The sequence below is a fragment of the Mastigoproctus giganteus genome, chromosome 1 (genome assembly GCF_048544385.1).
Source record: "Mastigoproctus giganteus isolate SK-2022 chromosome 1, ASM4854438v1, whole genome shotgun sequence".
NCBI classification, from domain to species: Eukaryota; Metazoa; Arthropoda; class Arachnida; order Uropygi; family Thelyphonidae; genus Mastigoproctus; species Mastigoproctus giganteus.
In genome coordinates this window covers 172,146,283-172,172,305 of record NC_143575.1, presented here as the reverse complement: position 1 = coordinate 172,172,305, position 26,023 = coordinate 172,146,283, and the positions used below count along the sequence as shown (strand labels likewise).

Below are 26,023 nucleotides of genomic sequence, written 5' to 3'. Positions count from 1 at the left end.
CATTCAAGTCTTGAACACTTTCTTGGAGAAACCACTGCGCAAAAGCTACACGTGCAGGATGATCTTGGGGGAGCAGTAACTGAACCCTTTGGAGATGAAAGGGGTGTAAGGAATCGTCGTGCCAGACACGCTGTACACTGCAACGAGACACTCCTAAGGCAGAGGCAACGGCACGTGTGCTGGTAGTAGGATTATTCTGGACGGCATTCAACACACTTTCTTCCATGGCGGGAGTTCGCGTCGAACGTGGTCTGCCCGCACTACTCCTGTTACCTCTAAATGACCCATAATCGCACAAATTTTGATGCACACGCGCAAACAAACGGTGGTCCGGTACATGTCTGTCTGGGAAGCGTTCTCCATAAATTCGTTGAGCGGCTCGTCCATTGCCCTCTGCTAATCCATACACTAGGTACATGTCTGCCAGCTCACAGTTCGGATGCATGCTCTTCGTGCGCCGACTACTGCTTGAATGAGTAAACCAGAAATTTTCTCTCTAGGGAACTGATGAACAGCGCCGTGTACCGACTTACGGTGACATTTCCGGTTATAGGTTCCGATGCGATTCTCATTCCTTTAGATGTTACCTACCTCCCCTAAACGTTTGTACCAATATTTTTGAGACACCCTGTATATCCTGGGTACATAGTCCTGTAATAGCTGTAACATTAATTCTATTATTTAAAACAGCAATAGATGCTCTGAGCATTACATGCACCAATTTAGTTGTCAGTGGGAAACCTACCACTCTAAATGCCTGCTTAAATTGTAATGTATAAGGCTCCAGTATACAAATGGTATACTGGAGCCTTATACATTAACTATACTCATTTAAAAACACTCTCAACTCATCCATTACAGATCTTAATCTATGCGCATTCTGCTGCATAATACTCAAAAACCTTAAGCTCTCATTTTCATGTATATGCCAAAAATCATGTAATTCTACTATCAGCCATAGTTAATTCTGGAACTTGCCAATTCTAGTGCTCGATTGTATTACGGACAATTTATGTCCCTAACAGAATGCTGGAAGTCTCTTCCCCTTCTCTTGAAATTAACGCATCATGGGTGTTGGTCCCTGTGCCTACAGTCGGCATAAACATGCCCATCCTCAGCACAGTGACCACATCACATTACTTTGTGACTACAAAATTGGGCAGAGTGGCCATATCCCAGACATCTGAAACACTTAGTAACTACAGTAAATCTCCTAAACCTATGACTATAGAAACCTAAATAAACCTATCCTTGTCTAATAAACATTTTAACAGTTTGCGAGCCAACCCTACAACCCAATTAGTCACCTTAACCTTACTGTACCATCTTTGATTTTCTGCAAATCAAAACCAAATTCAGTCATATTCTTAGCCCACAAATCCTCTATTATCTCATCTCTGGACATATCCTTAGGGACATCAAAAATTAAAATTGATGAGTTATTAATCTTCGGTTTTTCATATTTTAATACCTTTAGCAGTTAACAAATCTGAACCGATAATTTTGTTCAGATCATCAGTGTTGTCTGTTTCCACAAGTACGCCATTGTTTCTTACAGTTCTTAAATTCCTAATCTTAATATCCCTAAAGTCCTGCTTAAATGTATTTATCACTGTATCTTTAACTTCTTGACTCGAAGCAAACTGCGAGTCATGGCAGTGAGAAACATGGAGCGCTGTATGGTTTCTAGCTTTCTTAACGTGGCGTAAGATACGTGTTAAAAAAAGACGGAGTAGTAAAGCATTAGCAGCAATTTCGTACAATGTAGGAATGGAAAAGTTACATTCGCCGGTTGCAGAAGCGTAAGTGAGTACTGCAAGTAGTGGCGAAACTACAAATTGTACCCTCCCCAAGGCGAGATTTATGAACTGGTGCTCCTTTGCTATTGAAAAAAAACAACCTTCGAACTTTCTCACTCTTTGTCTCCTCTTTGCAGTGACCTGTCGAAAACATTTTATGACATTTTTCCAAAATGTATAATCGCATTGGGCGATTATTCTTCAGCGTCAGCTGGAGTAGCTAGTGGGGTACCTCTGGAATCAGTGCTTGGAACTCTCTTGTTTCGTATCTTCCTAAACGATATTAATGAAAAAGTTTAGGGGAAGCTGTCAACTTCTGCTGATGACTTAAAGGGTTAGGAGGAGGCATTAACGATCAGAACCAGGCTATGACGATTCAAAAGAATTTGGACTGACTGCAAGTGTGGTCTGAAAAATGACAGGTGAAATTTAATGATACCAAAGATTGCATATTCAGAAGAGTATTTCAAGAGTGGCTTATAGATTAAGGAGAGAGGAATTAAGAATATTCAGGATGAGAAAGACTTGACGGTTACGATAGAGAAAGACATGAAGAGGTTCCGCATGCGGTGAAAGCAGACGTTAACAAGGGCCATGGTGCTCTAGCTGGGATTTATCAGAATTTTGCAATTAAGGAAAGGTGGTCGTTATCCCTCTATATAAGATGGTGGTGTGACTACATTTGACATATTCTATCCAGGTCTGGAGGCCACATGTAAAGAAAGGTATAGAACTTCTACAGATTGTGCAAAGCAGGGCTATTAGATTGGTTAAGAACGCAAAGTATTACCCATAAGAGGACGGGCTGAGTAAATGTGGTCTGCAGAGCTTGGCAACTAGAAACTGTAGGCGGTGTTTTATCGAAGGATATATAGCCCCTTATGAAATTTTCGGGCAGCTTGTTTAGAACGTTGAAATAAGTTGCTTGTGAGGTTAGATGAAGAGAAAAGTTTAGCAAAATTAAAAGATGGATTGGGCAAGCACTGTTTGACGAAGAGAAATACTATGATAGAGTGTTTTTTTTTTTTTATTTTGCAGATTCAGAATAAGATCGCTTCCTTGTATATTATGCTAGTTAAATAATAATATTAATTCTGTATCGTTTTAATATTTGTACTTGTACATTTTTTAGACTGATTTTTCTGTTTCTTTATACATTATTTGTTCTGTTGCATTTCCTCTTTTCGCTTAAATTTTTTGAAATAAATAAGTAAACGAAAACGTTTAGAAATAATTTATCCTGTATATCGTTCTCAAGAGTTTCATCTTAATATTTATTCGAATACATACAAATTTATAAATGTTTTGCTTTCGTTTATCTTCTGGTACTTTCGTAATTTTTTTTTTTTTTTTTTTTTGGTATTTTGGAACTTGTGAACGTATTAGAAACATTATAATTCCAACTAAGATGCATATTATTTATGGTACGTGATGGAATTTGAAAGTTTTAGCTGTTCAGTTAATCTGAAATGGTATTAAATAATTTATAATTTTTCTAAAGTGAAACTAAAGATTAATTCCCAATACTTGTAGAGCTGAAGGCCAATAAGTAATGGGAATTGCTCCCTTTGCTTGTAGATAATGACTTGTGGGTAGATATTATTACTGGTGAATTTAAACGGATTTGTTCAATAAGAAAACAAAGAGGGAATTATCTAAACACATGTGTTCTGTTTTTTTCAGAAAGGAAAAATGAGTGTCGGTGAGAAAAAACGCGAATGTTGCATGCAACATATTTTGTAGTTTCAACTGTTATCATTCTTCGTATCAAAAAAAAAGATAATAGAATCGTTCATATATTCAGGAAATACATAGGTCATCCTGTGGAGTTCAGGGAGGTACGTGGATCATATAACTTTCCAAATAAATGGTTTTAAAATGAAGTTAATTCTTTGGACATTACTAGCTACTTTAGCATTTTCGGACAAGGCAGAAGGTAAGAGATGATGCTTAGTTCATTCTAGAAAACTAATGAGGTAAGGAAAACTACATTTAATTGTTCAAATAAATGAGTTTATAATGAAGGTAATTTTGTGAATATTACTTCTGCCTTAAAAAGGCTGTGATGTAAATTCATGAGACGTGTATTTTAACTCTACCCTACTTGCAAAGGAAATATATTTGAATCAGAGACACGATGTGGTCATTAGTCAACCTCCGTGATGCCTTAACCATAGAATGCAATTAATTCTGACATGTAATTCGCAAAAAATGGCTCATATTTCTTCATAGCAAGGTCAATGACAGTGGTCACTTCCGTCACTGCACTCTCTATCAATTAGTAATATGACCACACAGTTGCGCCTCCGTAGCCAGGTGGGAAGGAGCAGCAGTGCGTAGCACACGCTTCTTGATTAAACCGGGGTTCGATCCCGTCACCACCAAATACGGAGGATGCGGAAAGGTTAAGGAATGACCACCGCATATCCTGGAGCAATATAGCCTTAGTTGCTAATGCTCCTAAAAACCAAACAACAACGACCACACAGTTGTAAATTCTTTTGACTTTGTGCTCGATAAGGTACTAAGCTTATTTTGCAAATCGAAGCCTTAAAAAGCAACTGTTTATTTAAAATTCATCTTGGAGTCTCACATCAAACTATTGTAGCCTGTTTCTGCAATGGTTTGATGTGAGACTCCAACATGAATTTTATTCAACATCATTCAGAAATTGAGCTTGGACTTGAAGTTAGCTATCAATAATGCGCTGGCAGTCGAATATCCACTTCACACTTTGCCCGGAACAGACAAATATTTTCTCAATGAATTTATGGCGATTCCACCATTGTTGAAATTACCATAACGAGAGAAAACCTGGAAAAATTTTGCTCAGAATGCTTTTGGTGATAATGCTATTAATGATAATAACATTCATATTTTGAAAATAAAATATCGTTTTAAGACATGTCTTATTGAATAATTTTAATACACGTAAAATTTATGTAACCATACCATTAACGACAATATGGTTATCTTTATCATTCTAGGAGTAAATAACTTCAACATAGTCAACAACCAAAATTCGACGTCGAGATGGAAAAAAATACAGGATTAATACACATACAAAAATGAATTAGAGTTGTTTTGTGCGCGAAAAGTAGGGGCTATAATAGCAAAAATTATAAAACTGTCGAAGGCTTCAATATACAATAATTAATTTATGAAACATCAGGGATTACCTTTATTTTAGATGTAGGAAGCTTCTTTTCCAACCAACTCTACTGGTCCAACGAGCTAATAATTCTTTGGGAAGGCGATATCAATTTTACAAAACATGTGGGACATCTTCCTCACTGTTAGAACCGTAGTGTTCAGACTCCTCGGTCTCAACCTTAAGCGCTCATGACTTCTGTCTTCAAACACCATACCTCTGGAAGCAAGGAAACCATTATGTGGATTGACATAAAATTAAATTTTGAAGGTCTAACCGCTTAATAAATATGGACCGATTATTTTCTTCGGTCCAGTAGCTTGACATTAGAGTTAAATTTAGGGGTCTAAAAAAGTTTAATGGATGGGGGGGGATTATTCTGTACATTCCTTAAGTCGAACTAGAACTTTTCGGGGCGTCATGTTCACAGGAATAGAACAACTCACAATTAATCCGAAACTTTTGTCTTATGTTGTAGTGTTTGTTCTTCACGCATGCGTATAATTGACCAATCGTCGTACAATAGGAATGGTCTACGGATATTGATTGAAGTTTCATGTAGTTTCATCTCTAAGGTTTCCGCAATAAGTAGTTTGTGGTAGTTGTGTTGAATATTTATAATTTTTGTTTCATTAAAGCCGAATGAATGTCGTTCATTTATTGCGCGGAACGAAAGTTCCGATGCATTTGAACGACCCGCCGGCACCGAAGCTTGGTGTTGTTTTGCTCGAAGCTGTGCCACTCCCATGGTAGATCCTACATAAACAGCGTCACAATTTTTGCATGGGATGCTGTATACTAGGTCATGCTGTGATTGGAATGTGGTTTTTGAAGGTCGATTTCTGAAGAATGTGTATAATTTGTTAATGGGTTTTGCTATGATTTTCATGTCGGTTCCCTTGCATATTTGGTTAAGTTTATTGTACAAGTACTCGACATATGGAATGGTGATGAAATATATTTTGGTCTTGTCGGATTTTTGTGCAATGTTTGTTGCGAGGTTGTTGTTATTTATTTTTTCACGGGCTATTTTTTTAACTTTGTTTATATAGGTTAGCGGGTAAACCCTATTTGAGAATCTTCTAGTTAATTCATTTATTTCTGTCGTTAGGGAAATCTGGGTGGAAGAATATTTAAAGGCGTTAAGAAAGTGACTCAGCATGACCGATTTTTTGTATGGTTGGGGATGATAACTGTGGAAATGCAAAGAAAGTTAAAAAAAGTAAAGTGCAGCCATTATCAACCCACTGCAGGATGGAAGCCTCCTCAACAATTCATGCTGAGGGAAATAGACCATAATCTGCCACGCTGGTCCAGTGCGGGTTGGCAGATCGACCGTATTCAGCAGTCAGGGGCTTGAACCCCAGTCTACTCAAAGAGCGTGTGCTACTGCACTCTCGCTCCTGCCCACTCGGCTACGGAGGAAATTCAAAAGCATCCCCTTATTCCCTTATTAGTGGGTTTTCTATATATGCTAAAATTTAGTTTTTGGTCTAATCTGTGTATGGTAAAATTTAGGAAATTTATGGAGTGGATTTCTGCTTCAATTTCTAATTCAAATTTTAATCTCTGATGGATGTTATTAAAAACCTGTAGAACATTGTTTATGGTCAAATGATCTGTGATAATTAGGATGTCATCCAGATATCTTCCGTAATATGTGATCTGTGGTATAAATGGATCAAGATGGATCTTTTCTAATTTGTCTAAGTATAGTTCAGCAATGAGTCCACTGATGTTTAGGCCCATTGGGAGGCCGAAAATCTGTCTGTATATTTTTCCTTTAAAGAGAATGTAATTAGCATTTACTAATAGTCTTGTTAGTTCGAAGATTCTGTCTTTGGAGAGTCTGGTGTTATTAATTTTTATGTTATCATCGTTTAAGTAGGCCCAGACTATATCTAAAGCGTAAGGTACATTTACGTTAGTGTATAGTGAAGTCACATCCAGTGAATATAACTTCATATCCTCCTTTATATGGAGATCTTTAAGGTTCATGAATAAAGCATCGTAGTTTTTTATGTTATATGTTAGGAGTTCTCGAAGTGGTTTTAGAATTGGGTAGATGAACATGGCTAAGGAAGCAAAAGCTGAATTCTTATATGACACAATTGGACATATTGGGTATCCTGTTTTGGGTAATTTTACTTGGCCGAATAAGGTTGGGATATTGTATGTGCGGGCTTTAATTTGTTTAAGTTGGGCCATAGTGATGTGGTCATCTTTCCTATAGGTGGTGAGCATTTTGTTATATTTGTTAACTAAGCTGTTGAACTCTGATGGTGCAACCTCTTCGTATGTCGTTGTGTCTGAAATGATGGTGTATAATTTATTTATATAATCTCCTTTATTGAGAATAACTACTGTATCGCCTTTGTCGGCCTTTTGAATAATGATATCGCGGTTTTGTCTAAGTGTGTGTAAAGCTTTAGCTTCTCTATGTCGTTTTGATATTGAGGGGATAGTTTGGTTTATGATTCGATTAGTCTGTTGGATTAATACGTTTTTTTGAGGTAAGTCTCTAAGAGCGAACTCAAGATCAATAATCATTTGTTTCTTGGGCGGGAATCTCGGCGGTAAATTATAATTTAAACCTTTATTTAATAGGGCTATTTGCTGAGAAGTTAGCGTAACAGATAATAAGTTCTTTACATTATCTGACGGATTAGGGTCGTTATGGGAACAGTGTGTAAATAGACATTGTCTGTTTGTTTGTTTTCACCCGGAAGTCATTAATATATGGTAGATTTCTATTGGGAAAGGTGTGGGAATTTTTATCTGCGTTTTTGGTGTTTCGGTATGCACTCTGATTCTCAAAACGATTGTGTGACGAATAATGACCTCTGTTATGAGGAAAACCCCTAAGGGCTTGTAATTTTAGGTTATGTCTATTCTCTAATGTGGTGGAACACCAAAAACACAGAAACTTGAGTAATCCCTCCATTTTTTTAAATACACTGTGTATTGTTGTGACTTAAGAATTCATTCTCGTGGCAGTAGGACTATAACTTTATATATTTGTTGCAATTAAAGTTCATATAAAAAAATCTTCATCTAGAAAATAACCACAGTATTATCTTATCAGGAACCGGGGAAGTTCTGACAGTGAATTCTACCATCGCCTGCGGTTCTGATCAACCGATTATTGTCACTCAAACAGAAGGCTTCATTACGTCTCCTGGATTCGACAAATTCCATTATTATGCAGATTCGTCATGCAGTTGGACATTAATTGCACCTCAAGGAAAAGTAAGTACTTATTAATATCACCCAATTACATGCAAAAAGCGATTTCATAGTACGTAAAGCAGTTAACAATTAAAGATCGTAATCACGATAGCTTAAAGCTGGAATTAAAGAAGTGCACCATGAGACCTAATAGAGGAGATTTTTTTTGTAACTCCTGGCGAAACCGGTAAAGCATATAAAATGTTATGCTTGACCATACTTGAGAAGTATTTGATAACACACCAAAGAGCCTTGGTGAGGTTATTCAGCTTTCCAATCAACAACAGCCTAGTTTTTATACTTTTTAGCCCACATTAGCCGGGATTTTTTATACCCAGCTCTTAACAGTTCTTTTTCGGGGGACCCTAATCCAAATAACCATATTATGCAATTCTTTTCTCAATGTTCTCTCAGAAATCGGACAGTGAGATCCTTGTTTGACGGTTTGTAGCGGTTCTTGACTTGTTTGAAATCATTTTTCGTTTATACGCGATATACGTCGCCAAAAGCCTCCGTAGTCACTTCCACTCCTGACCACTCCGAGTGGTCAGGAGTGGAATTGCAGTAGTACTTTGGGCCTCCGTGGAAGAGTGGTCAGGAGCGGGAGTGCAGTAGCACATGCTCTTTGAGTAGACCGGGGTTCAAACCCCTGATTGCTCAATACAGTCAATCTGCCAACCCGCACTGGACCAGCGTGGCAGATTATGACCCATTTCCCCCCCAACATGAATTGTTGAGGAAGCTTTCATCCTGCAGTGGACTGATAATGGCTGCAGTTTTGCGTAGCCAATCATAATCACTTAAGCAAAGACGGCACATCAGTTGTAAGCAAATCACAATTCTGCAGCTGATTTTTCATTGATTTCGACTCTCACCATTCCTTAAAAGCTCTATTGCTATTGCCGCTCACTAACATCTCTTCTACGCGGCAGCTTTCGTTGTGGAAATCTTTGCTTCTTTAGTCACAGCTGGTATACCTGTAAATAGAGACAACGGGAAAATCAATCATTACTCTAATTTCAGTGCTGTAAGCAAATAAGCGTAGAGGATACATTTGTTCAATCTGTAATATATCCTAAATACTACAAGCGACTAATTTTTTTGTCTGATGTCATTATATTATTGTAGGAGATGTTTCTATAATTGGAAACTGGAACTCTTTTAGGTGGTTAACAAAAAAGAGTTTAAAATGTTTCCAGATGTTTCCGAAGATAAGCTAAAAATGTTTCAGATTTAACAGACTGAATTGCTAAATCAGAATCTATATCAATATATATATTATGGCAATTTGATATATATTTTTTTATTTTTGAGATTTTGCTTCGTATTAATAAATTATTTATAAGCAAATTAGTCGTGGTGGATCTACCTTTTAATTCTATAGCGAATTTGATTATTTCCAATTAAAAAAATGCTTAGTTAGGAAGATTCACCTTTTCAAACGTTTTAAGACTCAGGATGAAATTGAACTCGTTTGAACACAATTATTTATTTGAGTATTTTGCATTTAATATTCGTATTAAAAAAATACAGTATTTAAAAAAAAAGATATTAAAAATAAAAAAAAGATATGAAAAACATGGATCGTTATGAATTTACCGTGTAGTAAATTTTCATAGTAGGACATCTTATGTCTGGAAAATTGAGAGAGTATATTCTGCGACTGTAGTAATTTTTTTTAAAAATTAATTACTGTGATTGAATTCACAATTTTTTGTAGATAGCACGCATGAGCACATTAAAACACTACATGACGAGTGCAGTATATACAGTACTTTTGAATAAACAGCGTTTTCTCGGTGGATTGAAAAGAAGCTTTGCAAGGTGGAGTTGCGACAGTGGCGAAACTACCATACTGCCAGGTCTGTCACTGCTGAACAGTCGGGACCCGGCAGTTAAGGAAGATTTACGACATTGGGTTTTACCTGAAAACTTCGAGTTTACAGCCATTTCTATTGTTATGCTTCTGGGATACAATACAGTAAAACCTCTGTTATTCAAACTAGTAGGGGAAAGAACAGTCAGAACATAAAATGCAAATATTTTCAAATCATAATTCCTATAAACAAGTTCATATTTCTTAGCAGTTCAGCAAATATAATGTAATTTAGATGGTATTAGAACACTAGTATGCCAAAAATAAGAACATTTTATGAAAATGTTTATATTCAAAACAAAATTGAATAATATTAACACTAGTATTATGATGGTTAAATAACGAAAGGAAACGGATGTTTTCTTCATGTACCAAAAAAAAAAAAAAAAAAAATGGAAAAATTCGGTAAATTATATACCGTATGGATAGAAACGGTAAATTATGTACTTTACCGTTTGGATAGAAACCACTTAACATCCTTCTCCAACTATATTATAAGGAAAAATTCTCTATCACTTATACCTTCCCCGTCGCCAAAAAAGTGGCTATCCATTTCTGCTTTAAACTTTACTAAACTCTCCGCTTGAGGCGGACAGTTTAGTAAAATTCAAAGCCTTTTATTACTCTGCAGTGTTTTTTATTTGTCTCCTGGGTCTGCTGTCTCTTATCAGTGAAAATATACTTTTCTCGCTCATATTATTGTTCCCCCCTTCAGGTTCCTATATACAAGGCCTGGGCAAACTTTTGGGCTGAAGGGCCACAATAGGAATTCAAAAAGAAGGCGGGCGCACGTAAAATACTATTTTTAGATATATATTATTTGTTATCATGAAGAAGAAATATGACATAAAAAAATTATTCTCTAACAACCAAGAATTTAATGAGATGAATGGAACTGTTTTATATCTTTTAACATTTTTTTTTTTTAATTTCGGGTATTAATTTTGTAGTTGAGATTCTTAAAACTGTTTGTAAATGTTCATCGGTGATGCTTGATCGTAAAGAATTTTTATTTAGATTCAATATGGAAAATGTTCACATATGTAGGTTGATCCAAAAATAACCAACATTTTTCGGGCAAAATATTTTAAGTTCGTCGAATTTGTCCGAATTAAGAGTATTGTAAAATTTACAGATTTCCTCACGACAGTGCAATTCCCTTAAATCAGTATCACACTGCAGATCTATAATCTGAAGTTGTGGTTCACTTGGTGCACTATCAATTTCTATTGAAAATAGAAATTGATAGTGCAATAGAAATTGATAGTTAGAAATTCCAAACTTGTCTCAATTTTCGGAAGTTGCCAAATCTTCGTGAAAAGTCGTCATTCAAAGCGTTGATAATTTCACAATATTTTTCAATTTTACTTACTGGAATCTTCAGCAACTTCATGGTTGGAAAGTGGTCTACCTTGTTAATCAATAAATGTCGAAGGAACAACTGGAGTTTTAATTGAAATCCATTCAAACTTTTTACCATATCATGGGCGTATAAATTTTTCCCTTGTAACACGGTGTTGAAAGTATTTAAGTGTGTCACGATGTTCAGGGTAACCGCAAATTCACAAATCCAGTTATTATCAGTTAATTCGGGAAAGTCCATAATACTTTTCAGTTTTAAAAAAAGAATGATGTCACCTTTAAGATCCCATATTCGCCGAAGAACTTTTCCTAAGCTAAGCCATCGAATTTGGCTATGATAAGGAATATCTGTGTACTCGGATTCAATAATTTGAAGAAAATTAACGAATTTTCTGTGTTTCAGGCTCCTCGATCGTATTAAATTTACTAGTTTATTTACTAGTTAATTTTACTAGTAAATAAACTTTTACTAGTTAAATATTACTAGATTTACTAGTAAATTTCTAGTTAATTTACTAATACAAGATGTGACATGTTCAACTTTTAACACATTTTTACATAATACTTGTTGATGTATAATACAATGAATTGTAATTAAATTATAATCAGGATAATTTTCGCAATTTTTATCCTGAATTTTCTTTAACGCTCAACTTATTTACCTGTCAAACTTGGTGCTCCATCAGTTGTTACGCTTACCATTTTGTTCCATTGTAAATTATATCTTGTTAAGCATTTTTCAACTTTTTCAAATATATCAGTTCCCGTTGTTTGGTCTTTAAGAAATTCCATTGAAAGAAGCTCTTCAATAGTTTCAAAATTAGAGGTACATCCACGTATGAAAATTAATAACTGCACAGTATTCTTTTGGTCGTTACTTTCGTCGAGAATTATCGAGTACCATGTTATGGATTCTAATACTGATAATAATTGTTCATTCAAATTTGTATCGATACATTCAATTCTTCTTACTACGGTTCGCCGAGAGAAACTTATATTCTCAAATTTGTGTTTAATGTCAGGACATATAATTCCACAAGCTTCAGTCATACATTCTTTAATATAGTCTCCATCAGAAAAAGGCTCGTTGCTTTTCGCAATTATATGAGAAATAACGAAACTTGCCTCTACAGTAGCTTCTTGTTCCTTAGTTAGCCGCGTAAACACATTTTGTCGTCTAGATAAATTTTGAATCAATCCATCAGCAGTTTTCTTTCTCGCTTCCGGAGTTAAATTGGCACCATATTCGGAATATTTAGTAGTGCAATGTCTTTTAATATTGTACTCTTTCAATACTGAGACACTCTCCCGGCAGATGAGACAAATAGTCTCGTTATTTATGTTAGCAAAAAAATATTTTGTGTTCCACTCTTCATTGAAGGCACGATGCTCTTGTTGAAATTTTCGTTTTTTATTCATTTTTAAAAGGGCGTAAATATTATTTTTATCGCTACTGGCACCAAGATGATAACCGAAGTTAACGCAAAAAAACTAACTGCGGGATGATCGTCAGAGAAAACAGGTTGGAACTGCGGCCGGTCAGCAGTCCTATCCTATTACTCCGCCACCGCAGCAGAGCCGTTGTCATCACCGGTTACCGTAGTTTCGCGCGGTTAGTTTATAATCGCAAATTATACCGTTATAAAAGCGCCCGTTGGCTCGCTCCGGTTCGCGCGCAATTTCAAATTCTATCTCAATTTGAACAATAGAGATGATAAAACAATTTACAAGTCGACAAATTCTATAATGTATTACATATACAAATTTATTTTTAAAAAAGGCGTCGCAAAAGTAAAATAAGTAAACTTCTTTCGAAAATACAATTAAAGCTCGCGGGCCGCACAAAAATGTGCGGCGGGCCGCATGCGGCCCGCGGGCCATGGTTTGCCCGGGCCTGCTATATACCAATACTAGGTTTCCCTCCCATAACATGTCTGGTTGCCAAGCATTATAGTCTGCACCTTCTAAGGGGTAATCGCGCCACTATAGAAGGATCCGTGCGGTCACGTTTCTATGTGCTCTGATTAATAAGTGATTTTAGTGCCGATTAAACATGGATTTACTGTTCGCCAAAGATCTGGACTTGAAGAACTAATGATACTGAACTACCAGGTGATTTTATGTGAAATTCTGTGTGGATTTAACGAACTTATTCGAGTTTAATTCATTCTTACATATGACAGCGTTGTGCCTGTATGTAGCCCGTATGCGCAGAGCCAATATGGCAGCCTTCACGATCGTCATTATGGCTACCAGACACGTTGTTTATTTCACGCTCGTAGATTTCAGTTTAAAGTGTTTTTCACAGCAAGAGTATATACAGCGTTTCTTCAACTCCAGTGGACTCTCAAGGTGAGAAAACTTTCTGTGCTTTGTTGGGAGTTTGGCTGGTTAGAAGCGTCACTATTTGTATTCTTTGTGTCAGACCGCATGGTCACCATGTGGCTGACATCTGGAATATAGAGAGGCGACCGATATAGCGATCGCCACGCTTCTACCTTGCTCTTGACTTGGGAGGTGCAACGGTGCTTGTAACCTTGGATAACATTTGTGTCCCAACATTTTCCACTAAACTGTGTGCGAGTTTTACCCAAAATAATGACTTTTGTGTGCACCCCCCCTCTGCCATAGACTTATCATGGTAAAGGCGGAACATTTCTAGGGTAGATTCTATTGTCTTTTAAATACCACCATCGTGTTCGCCGCGCCCAGAAACCCCACAGGGAAGTTGCCCCGTTGTTCTAGGTCTATTTTTACACCCGGCTATTTCCCTCCCCACAAGTGACTGAGGGGGATAGCCCAATGACTTAAAGGCTCACAACTCAAATTCTTTTTGTGCTACGCACTTGTGGCTGGTTTCATTTTTCATAACGCGCACAGTGCTTCTTGATAGTAGAAAGGAAATGCCGATAAACCGACGAGTCTCGGTCATCCGGAAATAGTGATATGGAGAGGAATATGGACAAAAGCAGAGACCCTCTTAGGGAAACCCAAGGCGACGAATGCATAATCATCACAAACCAACAGAACGAAGGGATGGATCCCCGTTCCGGAACCCCCCAAACGGGTAAGAAGAAAAATAAAAAAGGCTCTATACCAAAATTTGAGATAGAAACCCGTTCCCAGACGGAGATAAGGGAAACGCAGGAAAATCTCACAGCGATTACGACAAAGGAGACTAGCGACGACAGGACACAGGACAAGACACAGGAAACCTTTCTGGATCCTACCTTACCCGAGGGTACAATGCATGAAAAATCCCTGTTCTTGAAAACTACTCTAGAATCACTCTTTAAAGAGCAAACAAACAGAGTCACCACAGCACTAAGGGCTCAAATAATAACACTGTGGAACAAACTTTATGCACTCCTTGTCGAAGCCTACCTCGAGAGCGAAAGGGCCAAGGCTAAACTGCAAGCCTACGCTGAATGTGGGGCAAAACAAATGCCACAGCGTGCACCCACATATGCACAAGCGCTGAGGACCACTGCTCCAGATACCTCTCTTCAACTGCCACGTGTGGCAACTACTACAAAACGCAAAACGCTCCTGCCGACTCCACACCTAGTAATATTAAAACCGACCTCAACAGCACAACACCAGACTAGTGAAGAGGTGAAACAAACCATTATGAAGAACCTCTCACAGGATCTAAAGACTACAAAAATCAAATCTGTCCGAAAAATAAGGAATACTGGTGTCATCATTGAAACCCAGACGAAGGAAGACGCAAACGAAATCCTCAACAACCCAAGGATCCAGACACTTGGTTTAGAGGCAGCGTCCCCCAAGAAAAAGGGCCCCAGTATAGTCATTTTTAACACCAGCAAGGATCTAACACCAGAAGCTCTGCAGAAGGAACTATATTCCAGGAACCTTCAGCATGAGTACCCAAACGTGGAACCAACGACACTAATCACCCCAAAATTCCAAACAAAATCCAGGACAGGAGACCACACAAATTGGGTGGTTGAACTTACACCAGAGGCATGGAAAACGATTGCACAAACAACCAGGGTTTTCATACATTGGGGCAGCCATCGCTTCAAAGAGCATGTCTGTTCCCAAATGCTTCCGTTGCTGTCGATTTGGACATACGACGCACACCTGTGCCCAGACAGCGCCTACTTGCGGCCACTGTGCAGAGAAAGGCCATGAATTTGGCACCTGCCCTAAAAAAGATGATCCGCCCACCTGTGTAAACTGTAAATCACAGAAGATGCCAGCGGACCACTCACTCAGGGACAATCAGTGTCCCATCTACATCAAAGCTAAGGGTGCCTACCAAATGAGGATTGATTATGGACGCACGCCTTAGACCTTTTAACCTAGACAGGGTAAACTTCGCGCAGCTAAACGCACAGCGATCTAAGGCCGTGGCCGGACAACTCACCAAGAAAGCGAATGAACAGAACCTCGACATCCTACTTATCCAAGAGCCATATGTGCACAGCCGGGGGGTGAGAGGATATCCCCTATCCTACAAAATAGTTCAGGATAATAGAGACAACCCCTGGGCTTGCATCCTGGTTAGGAACCCTAGTATCACTGTAACCAAGATTTCCAGCTACTGTACATCCTGGGCCGCATGTAACCTCGCTCGGCGAATTCTATGCAGTCTCACTGTACTGCCGGCCAGGGGGAGATATCCTCCCAGCTACCAGGTACCTGCAGAGTTTACTCACAGAATTCCAGAATGCTAGGATCGTCGTGGGAGCGGATGTGAACTGTCGATCCCCGGCGTGGTTCAGCCAAACCCGAGGGCATCACAGCGCCACAAATGGACAACACCTAGAGGAGTTCCTGGCAAACAGTACCTTCACTATACTCAATCAGCCAAATAACCCCACCACCTTTTCCAGCACAATGTGGGAAGCCACAATCGATATTACACTCGGCTCAAGGTCTCTGGCTGGTCACCTCTTGGGATGGATGGTCAGGGAAAGCTGGACCACATCGGACCACAGGGTCATAACGCTTCACGCTTCAACACACCATAGACAAACAACAACCAACCCGACAAATCCAACATAGATACGCCATACAGAAGGCAGACTGGTCTCTCTTCCAGACTACCTTAAGAGAAGCAGCACAAACCCTCCAAATAGAGGGGCTGAGCCTGAACCAGCACCAAACCGCCGTGGTGGATCTCATCACTGCCGCTGCAAACTGCTCAATTAAAAGGAAAAACCCAACTCCAGGGGCCGTCCCCTGGTGGTCCCCGGAACTACAACAGCTCAGACGCGAGGTGAACACAAGGAGAAGACTATTCCAGAGAGCACGACTTTCCTGGCCAGCAGCAGAAATAGACCAACTCCGCGACCACTATCGCACCGCAAGAAATGAGTACACGGCTCTAATCCGACTCAGGAAACAGCGCTCATGGAAGCAACTAGTTTCTACAACCGGAAACGAGCACCCCTGGGGGGTTGTCTACAGAATAACGACAAACAAACTCCCAAGGGGAGAAGTCATCCCTGCAACAAAGACGCCGCTAGGCACTTATACCAAGACCTGGCAGGATAATATCAACAACATCCTGGACAGCATGTTTCCTGGACATATTACTCCCACTACACCAGAACAGCAAAAATTATGTCAAGACAATGATACCTATACTACCACCAATAAGGAAGAACCACTGACCATCACCGAACTTCATACTGCTGCAGCAAAACTGCGCAACAAGAAATCACTAGGTATCGACTTACTGGAGCCTGAAATCGTCAAGAAGACCATCGAGACAATTCCAGAGGTAATACTCACCCTCTTTAATCACTGCCTTAATGAGGGATGCTTTCCACAAACTTGGAGGACTGCCAAATTGCGCTTAATCCTGAAAAGTCCAAACAAGCAACAGGACCTTCCGGAGTCATACCGACCAATAGCCCTTCTCTCTGTACTAAGTAAACTCTTTGAACACCTCCTCAAAGATAGAATCGAAATTTGCTACATGGCTGCAGGCCTACAATCACAGAATCAATTTGGCTTTAGGAGGGGCTGCTCCACTCTGGATGCCCTGGAAAACATTACCAGAGCTGCTGAAACAACAATCCATAAATATCTACTTATAATCGCAATAGATTTTGCCGGGGCATTTGACACCCTGTGGTGGCCAAGCGTCCTCGGCAGGCTCCGGAAGGCCAACATCCCGGCCAACCTATACCAATGCGTCAAAACATATTTTGACAACAGAATGGTTGTTGTAGAAACTCCATATCATTCTATTTCCAGACAGATCTTCAGAGGCTCAGTCTTGGGTCCACTCTTCTGGAACATGGTTCTCGACGGTTTTCTAAATCTAGACCTAGGTCGTGTGGCAACTCAGGCATACGCGGACGACCTGACCCTGGTACTGCGAGAGGACAGCAGAGCCAGGCTAGAAACTTCTGCTACTTGTGCCATTGACACCCTACAGAAGTGGACCGACGAAAACAATCTCCGCATATCCTCAACCAAGACCAGCTCAGTACTGTTAAAAGGTAACCTGGACATCAGGAGACCACCACAAATCCGCATCCAAGGAACTACAATTAAGCTGACAAAGGAACTAAAACACCTCGGGGTTGTCCTAGATAATAACCTCTCATTCACCCTTCATCTCACCTACATACAGAAAAAGATCAGAAGATACTCTGCTCTGTTCATGAGGGTCTCCCGCAAGGATTGGGGCCTGCGGAGGAGAGCCCTCAAGCTATTCTATAAAGCCGTATTCCTGCCTGCCATAACGTATGCCGCTGGCGTGTGGTACCGGAAGGCTACCACGGCCGTCAACAGAAGAAAACTGGACACCACGCAACGGTATATATTACTTATAATAACAAGAGCCTGCAATACTGTAAGCACACACGCCCTCCAGGCCCTGACAGGGACTCTTCCCCTAGACCTTGAATTAGTCTTCTGCGGCCTAATATATCAACTCTCCAAGGGACGTGAGGCTAACCATCTGAACTTCACTTTGGACCCTGAAACTAACCACAAATTGGAACGCAAATGTCTCCTCGCACATCTCAACCAGAGCTGGCAAACCCGCTGGCAGACATCAACCAAAGGTGAAATAACTAAAAAATTTATTCCTGATTTACAACTGGTGTACCCAAACTATCCACCTTGGCTTTCTCCTGGACTTCTCGCCACCTACCTGTTGACCGGCCATGGCGCCATAAGAGGAAAACTCCATGGATTCGGATTGAGTGACACCCTATGCCACTGCGGTCTACGCGAGACATGGGGGCACTTGATGTACGACTGCCCACTGTACGAGAATCTCCGCTGCCGATTTATAACCACCACCCAAATAATGCTAAGAGACCAGGAATATCTGATACTAACTGAAAAAGATACTTATAGTGCCTTCACTCAATATGCGCAAGACGTCTTCACAAGAAGGCGGACTCTCCCGAATCCACCACCACAACAGCAACAACCATGAAATGAATAACCTATGAGAGCAAACAGTACAAACCAACAAATAACTGCCTCAGGAAAGAAGGAGGAAGAAGGGAAAAGGAGGGGAAAACGAACCGGACATAACCCACGAAAAGTGCACACCGGATATGTGGACCTCCTCCAGCCGGGACACAGCCTCATGAGTGACTTTCTATTCAGCTGAATTCCAACCAGCCCAATGAGACCGCAGAGCTTTCTGCATATGCCAGCCATAGTGGCAATCGGTGCCAGCGCTCTTGCTGGACCCATCTTTCTTTCCCCCTCCCTCGGCGGTAGGGGAGGAGACGGGAGGTTACCCCTCCTGCCTCCTCCCCTACTCGCCAACCCAGATTCCCTCCTGGTGGGGCATGGGCATGCCCCACTGACTTATAATGGGGTCGCCTCCTCTATTGACCCCATTTCTTCTGTCTTTCTCCCCCCAGTCTTCAGTCTCCTCTCCCTCTCTACCTGCTCGCCAGCGTATATCCCACAGGTCAAAATTTAATAGCTCCAAATTAATTTCGCTCACATTTCGGTCTTTCAATCTAGCGATCAACCCACGCAAACGTGTTTTTTTTTTTTTTTTTTTTTTTAAGGTCCTTGCCACTGAAATCTCAGGAAACTAGGTGGCAGGGCCTGCCAGAGTAAATAACTGTAATACTAGTGTACCTGGTCTGCCTCCACGGGGCGAAGTGTGGGCAACGTCGGGCCTCAGCTGGGGTCTGGCCGCTAAATGGCCAGAAGAACAACGGTACACGACATCACACACCTCAAGATCCATATACTTTTAAATCTCTGGCCTTTACAGTGAACTGTATCACACCACAATGTAAACTACGCGGAGATGGGGAAAACCCCTGGTGCCGTTTGACCCTAAACACACTTTACACTTTACCTTCTAAGGCGTTCTTCATATGAACATTGATAAGCACACCTTACCAATCCAGCTGCCCTTCTTTTAAATCCTTTAAAGAAGGTCTCTTTAAAGTGTCCCAAGTGTTTTTTTTTTTTTTTTTTTTTTGGTAGTTGTTGGCGCATAGGCTTCTGTGGCCATAATGCACCTCCCAAGGTTTTGCAGTACATTGATCCAAGCCCAAGGCGGGAATCGAACCCGCGACCTTTGGGTTGCCAGGCAGGCACTTTACTCACCCGGCTAGCCCGGTCGGCTTCTCCAAGTGTGACCTCCACATCTGAACACAATATTCTAAATGCAGTCTCGCCATTGTCTTATATAACGCAGCATAGTGTTTTGTGGAAGGGGCCACCGGTGGTTTCCCACATCTGCGCCATGGTACTTTGTGAAGAATTACAGAATCTCTGTATTTCTGTTCCCCTGGTGTGAAATCGTTCTGTTAGAAGCACTAATGAAAAAACTTTCGAGCCTACAGACCAGTAAGGCTCCTGGAGTTGATGGAATATACCCTATAATCTTAAGAGAGGCGGCAAGCGAGTGCATTGAACCATTGAGGCTATTTATGCGAGCATCATTAGACTCTGGGGAGATTCCCTTGGATTGGAAAAGTGCAAATGTATCTCCCATACATAAAGGTGGCTCTAAAAGTGAAGTTGGAAATTATCGACCTGTCAGTCTGACTTCAGTAGTAGGGAAAATCATGGAGGCAATGATCAAGGGTGGAATTCAGGATCATTTGGATCGAATTGAAATTCTCAAGGATACTCAGCATGGTTTCGTAAAGGGAAAATCATGTTTAACAAATCTGGTTCGCTATTTCGAAAGGGTCACTCACGAGCTGGATTTAGGGAATAATTTCGACATTGTTTATTTAGATTTCAGCAAAGCTTTTGACTCAGTCCCACATGAGCGGTTGCTTTATAAGCTGGAACAGGTTGGAATCACTGGGAAAATCCTTAGATGGATAGAAGGATGGCTTCAGGGCAGGAGGCAGAGGGTTGTGATAAATGGCTATTCCTCAGATTGGGTTGATGTAAGAAGTGGGGTTCCCCAAGGATCAGTATTAGGACCACTGTTGTTTTTAATTTTCATAAACGACATTGATGAAGGGATAGAGGGCGTGATGTCTAAATTTGCAGATGATGTTAAAATTGGGAGAGTAGTTAATGATCACTGTCAAGCTGAGCTTCTTCAGAGAGACCTAGATAGACTTCAGGAATGGTCAGAAAAATGGCAGCTGTGCTTTAATCCAACAAAGTGTAAGGTATTACACCTGGGAAACAGTAATCCCAAAAAAACTTATTCACTTGGTGGAGTTCAACTAAAGCCAATACTGGAGGAAAGGGACTTGGGTGTTACGATACGGTCAGACATGAAATTCTCTGAGCATTGTAAACAGGTTGCAAGGAAGGCCCATGGTGTCCTATCGATGATCTATCGAACTTTGGCAAGTAGAGATAGGGACGTGATAATCCCATTATATAAGGCTTATGTTAGACCACACTTGGAATACTGTGTTCAAGTATGGAGACCGCACCTGAAGAAAGACATCGAGCTTCTTGAAAGGGTGCAAAGAAGGGTAACTCGCCTGGTGAGATCGGCAAAAGGGCGTCCTTATGAAGAAAGACTTCGATATGTGGGTTGCAGAGTTTGGAAACTAGACACCTTAGAGGAGATTTGATTGAGGTGTTTAAGGCTCTGAGAGGCATCAGTAAAATGAATGAGGATAAAATTTTCAAGATTATAAATGATGCTAGAACTAGGGGACATAAATTCAAGTTACGGGGGGAAATGTTTAGATTGGATTGCAGGAAGTTCTATTTTAGCCAGCGAGTTATAAATTACTGGAATAAGTTGCCTTCATGGGTGGTAGAGGCCGACAGTTTGGGGAAATTCAAAGGTCATCTGGATAGTACTTTCGGGTAAGGGAAGCACATAGGATGATAGGTTTAATTTCCTTTTTATTTTATTTTTTTTTATTTATTAATTATTATTAGTTATTTATTTATTTATTTTATTTATTTTTTTTGTTTTTATCATTGTTTTGTTCGGATTTTTTTTTTTTTTTTGGCTGGTGCAGCATAAGCCATAGGCTTTCTTGCACCATGCGGCCGTTACTAATACTAATACTAATACTAAACTTCAATTGTCATTTTTAGGCAACCGATCTAAGTCATTTTGAAGCAAAATGACTTTGGTTCTGGTCGTTTGCCAATCCTTCCTACTTTTTTTAATCATCGGCAAACTTTGACAACACCCCTGCACTCTTCCATCAATATTATTAAGAAAGACGAGAAACAGCAGTGGCCCCAATGTCGATTCCTGAGGAATCAATTGCTATACTGGTCTACCTTGAGGAATATCTTTTTATGACTGTTCTCTGTATCCTATCGTTTAACCAGGGCTTGATCCAATGAAGGATATTACCAGCAATTGCAATTTGCTGATGTTATAATCGTAGCCTTTCATGGGAAACCATATCAGAAGCTTTATTGAAGTCAAGGTAAATAATGTCAATGTTGTTTCATGCATAAAAGTGTTTTATGACTTCGTCATAATAATTATCTAGATTGTTCAAGCATGACTTCCCTTTCACGAATCCATCTGCTATCTATTAATGGTGCAAATATGATTTTGTCCCATGTCATCAACCTGCATCATTCCAAAGATTTCCTTAACCCACAGAATTAGCAGTTCCCCTGTACCGTTAGAGAGTCCACAATGATATTAGCAAAAACTCTTGCGCTTCTTCTGTTCAAAAGAATTCCAATTTTATAAAACAAATTTCTTCTGTTAACTAGGGAAAGGTATGCTGAGAAAAATAAAATACAGAGTTCGGATTTATAACACAAATGATACAAAATAACACTTAATATATATATATATATATATATACACAAGTAATAGAAAAATAATACAAAATTGAACAAAAATATTGTAAATGTGGGTAATTTGAATAAATTTAAGGAGGAATTATAGAAATGGGGATAACTACACGCAATTAATTCTTTTTCAAGAATTATGTTCCTTGAAGTAAGTACAGTACTTTATTTTCATCATTTTGTGACATTTCAATTTATTAAATACAGATCCATAAATCTGTTTTAAAATGTGGTCAGAAAATGTGTGTAAATTACGCACAAAAGACGCCCAGTATTTATTATTTTCATATCCATTAAATTCCAGCAACATGAGGTCACTTGAGCGGTTAATTTGATTTTTGGACTGTGCAGTTTTCCATGGTATACTGAAAATGTCTTACAAACTAATTTTATGTGTTGTCATAGTTTTGTTAGTAATTATTTTATTTTATTTTTAGGTAATAAAATTATTTATATTAGATTTTGAAGTTGGAAAATATTTGGACAGAGATTGCAAGGAAGATGGTCTAGAAATATACGAAGGTAATTCCTCTTCTGCACGCCTTTTGCGAAGGAATTGTGGATACAATATACCAAAACGAATAATGTCTTCTCGTAACTCGATACATCTTCGTTTCTATGGAGTAGCTGGTAGTAACGTCGGCTTTAGGATATACTTTGAACATGCAGACCCATTTGGTAAGTTTCATGTGGAGTTCTTTGGAGACATGATTTTTTTTTTAAATAGAGGCCTTCTTTGTTTAAATACGAAAACAATTCACGTTTAGACCAACACACCCATTCGAGGATGAATCAAGTGAAATAATTTTTTTTGATGTAGCATACCTTCAACCCCAGAATTTGTTAATTTTTACTATTGTGTTGGTTGGGCTAGTTTGCATTGTTTAGAATCAGAATGGAGGAATTAAGGCTACGAGGTATCACTTTATTATCTTCGCAATTTGGTCAGTTGTCCTGTTTGTGATATGAGAATGCCTCTGATTAAAAACTTACGAGAAAAGAGGCAGGGCCTTGTTCACTGTTCGCATGATATTTTTAATCCAAAAACATTTTAGCACTTTATTTACTACACAGTGACTGAGCATCGATTCTGTATTGTGTGGCCATCCTGCAAAGCAGAAAAACGGATTGTAGAATATATGCAATTTACACAGACTCGATATACTTGCTCCTCGTCTTAATTAAAAAACAAAAAAATAGCTTGCACTTAAAACAAGGCAACTTCGCAACTAACAGACAGCATATTAGAACTTGCAACTTTGTCGGCATATTCTTGAACCAGGAAAAAAAAAAAATCCTATATGGTTACCGAGAACAATCTCATCTATCCAGGTGTATTATGTCCATGAATTGCGGGTGTTCTCTGGTCGATTTTCCTATTTTGCTGGACGAAAAATCTGAATTACTGGGACAATCTGTCTTTTCCTGTTACAGACTAACTTTTCCACGGAGTTGTAAAAAAAAGTTCCATAAAGAAGATAAGTTCCTCGTGTTATTGACGGGATTAAAATCCGACCATTTCCACCCGGTATGTGGGACGATGATTTTCTGATTATCGTTTCTCTGGGTAAAAGCAATCATCAGTGCACTCCCAAGAAAAATACCGGGTCGGCCACTGCTAGCAAAAGTTACAAATGGAACACCGTACAGATTTTGTATCATACATCTTCAGTAATATATTTGGACCAAAAATCAAGCTTTAGATCCACTGCTCTGTATGATTAACTTCGCTGATGGGCTGGTGCATCTAAAATTCAACTTTGCTTGCTTAGTTGCATTTTTGAATAAACTAATTGATTTTACTCAACCCCCTAGTTGGAATGCTGCCCATGGAGAAATCTTGCATAAATTGTATATCTAAGCAATTGTGTACGAGTTTATCATGAAAAATGGAAAAATAATAATAAATTATTGCTAGTACATATTCCGCTGCTATTAGCCTTCTTGCCTATATTATGAATTTCCGAACAAGCCTTTAAAAATTTAGAGCAATTCAAGTAAGAGCTCTGAATATTTTGAAGGTCTACGAAAGGTTCTCTAAAGGGACGGAGTGGTCATGAATACAACTACAAAAGGAACCACATGGAGGCACATTGGGTGGGGTTTATTTTCGTCTTTTGCACAACGGCTCACAGAATCTTGGATACATCCTGCCTCCTTCCTGTAATAATTGTTATTCACTACTCAACTAGCCATTTTTTTTCTCTTTCTAATTGCATGCTTTTTCAACGAGTATATTTGTTTGCAAGTTTCTGAAACACACTAATATGAAAATTGTACGAGGTATTTCTGCTTCTGGGACAATTATTCTGAAATGTTCTCTTCTTTCCCTACACTCTATGACATTTCTCCATTAAAGCCCGGTAATTCATGCACCCCTTAGAAGGGAAGCATGAATTCCTGATTTTAATGGAGAAACAGCCTAGTGGGCACGGTTCTGCTAGTATATAAGAGATGAATGAACCTACGAATTCAAACTTGTTTTGAATGAAAGCCACCATTGAACCTCAAAATTCTTTTATAGTTTTCTGTAATGAAGATTATGTATGGTGTCGTCATCAGACAAAGTGTGTAAGTCAAAACCTCAAGTGCGATGGCATCGATGATTGTGGAGATGGCACAGATGAAGAAGATTGCGGTGAGTTTTTTTTTTTTTCTCTTCCATGTTTTGGCCTAGCTGTATTTCTTAAAGACTCTTTTTAAAGCAGATAACTGCAATTTCATCTTTTGGTAGAGTACAAAGTTCTTGAGAACGAGTCGTGTGGGGAACCAAAAATACCTCCCATTCTGGGTAACGAGAGAATAGTAGGAGGAAGAGATGCCATTCCCGGAAGTTGGCCATGGCAGGTATCGATTCGTCTTCTAGGAAAAGAACCTTTTGGTCACAACTGTGGTGGAAGTCTACTGAATCGAGAATGGATTTTGACCGCAGCACATTGCTTTAGGAAGTGAGTAATCATTTCAAGGAAACATTTTAAAAGAAATATTTAGGTACATTTTCTAGTGGTGCCATCTAAATGGTAACATAACCTCGACGATAGGTAATTACTGAACAAAAATCTATTTTATTTCCTAAAAATATATACAAAACTTAAAAATTTCACTTTCTAACTTCTCTCACTTTGTGAATTAAACAACACTAGGTTGTCAGATATTGCATTGGTAAACTGCCACATTTTTCACCTATAAAGTGATAACAATCGTCGAAATATTAGTCTGAGAACCACTACATTAGAAACAAATAGCCTTGTATTTCTATCTAGGGGAAAATGCTCTTTATTTTTGGTGCAACACTGAGGCAACCCATTGGAGTCACCTCACAACGTGAGAGATCAGTGCAAGGGAAATGACTTTTGTCCTACGAAGTAGATTTTTTCTTGAACG

At 39.2% G+C, this 26,023-nt stretch overlaps 1 protein-coding gene across 1 annotated transcript in view; it reads left to right on the top strand.

The window, feature by feature from the left end:
• The first annotated feature begins 14,362 nt into the window (after positions 1 to 14,362).
• LOC150091262 (ovochymase-1-like) overlaps positions 14,363 to 26,023 on the top strand; it is a 34,036-nt gene continuing 22,375 nt past the window's right edge. Inside the window, exons 1-4 of the mRNA XM_090389836.1 lie at positions 14,363 to 14,851; positions 23,077 to 23,317; positions 25,164 to 25,277; positions 25,374 to 25,587. Coding sequence (XP_090245962.1) covers positions 14,363 to 14,851; positions 23,077 to 23,317; positions 25,164 to 25,277; positions 25,374 to 25,587 — 1,058 coding nt within the window. The remainder of the gene's footprint in view (positions 14,852 to 23,076; positions 23,318 to 25,163; positions 25,278 to 25,373; positions 25,588 to 26,023) is intronic.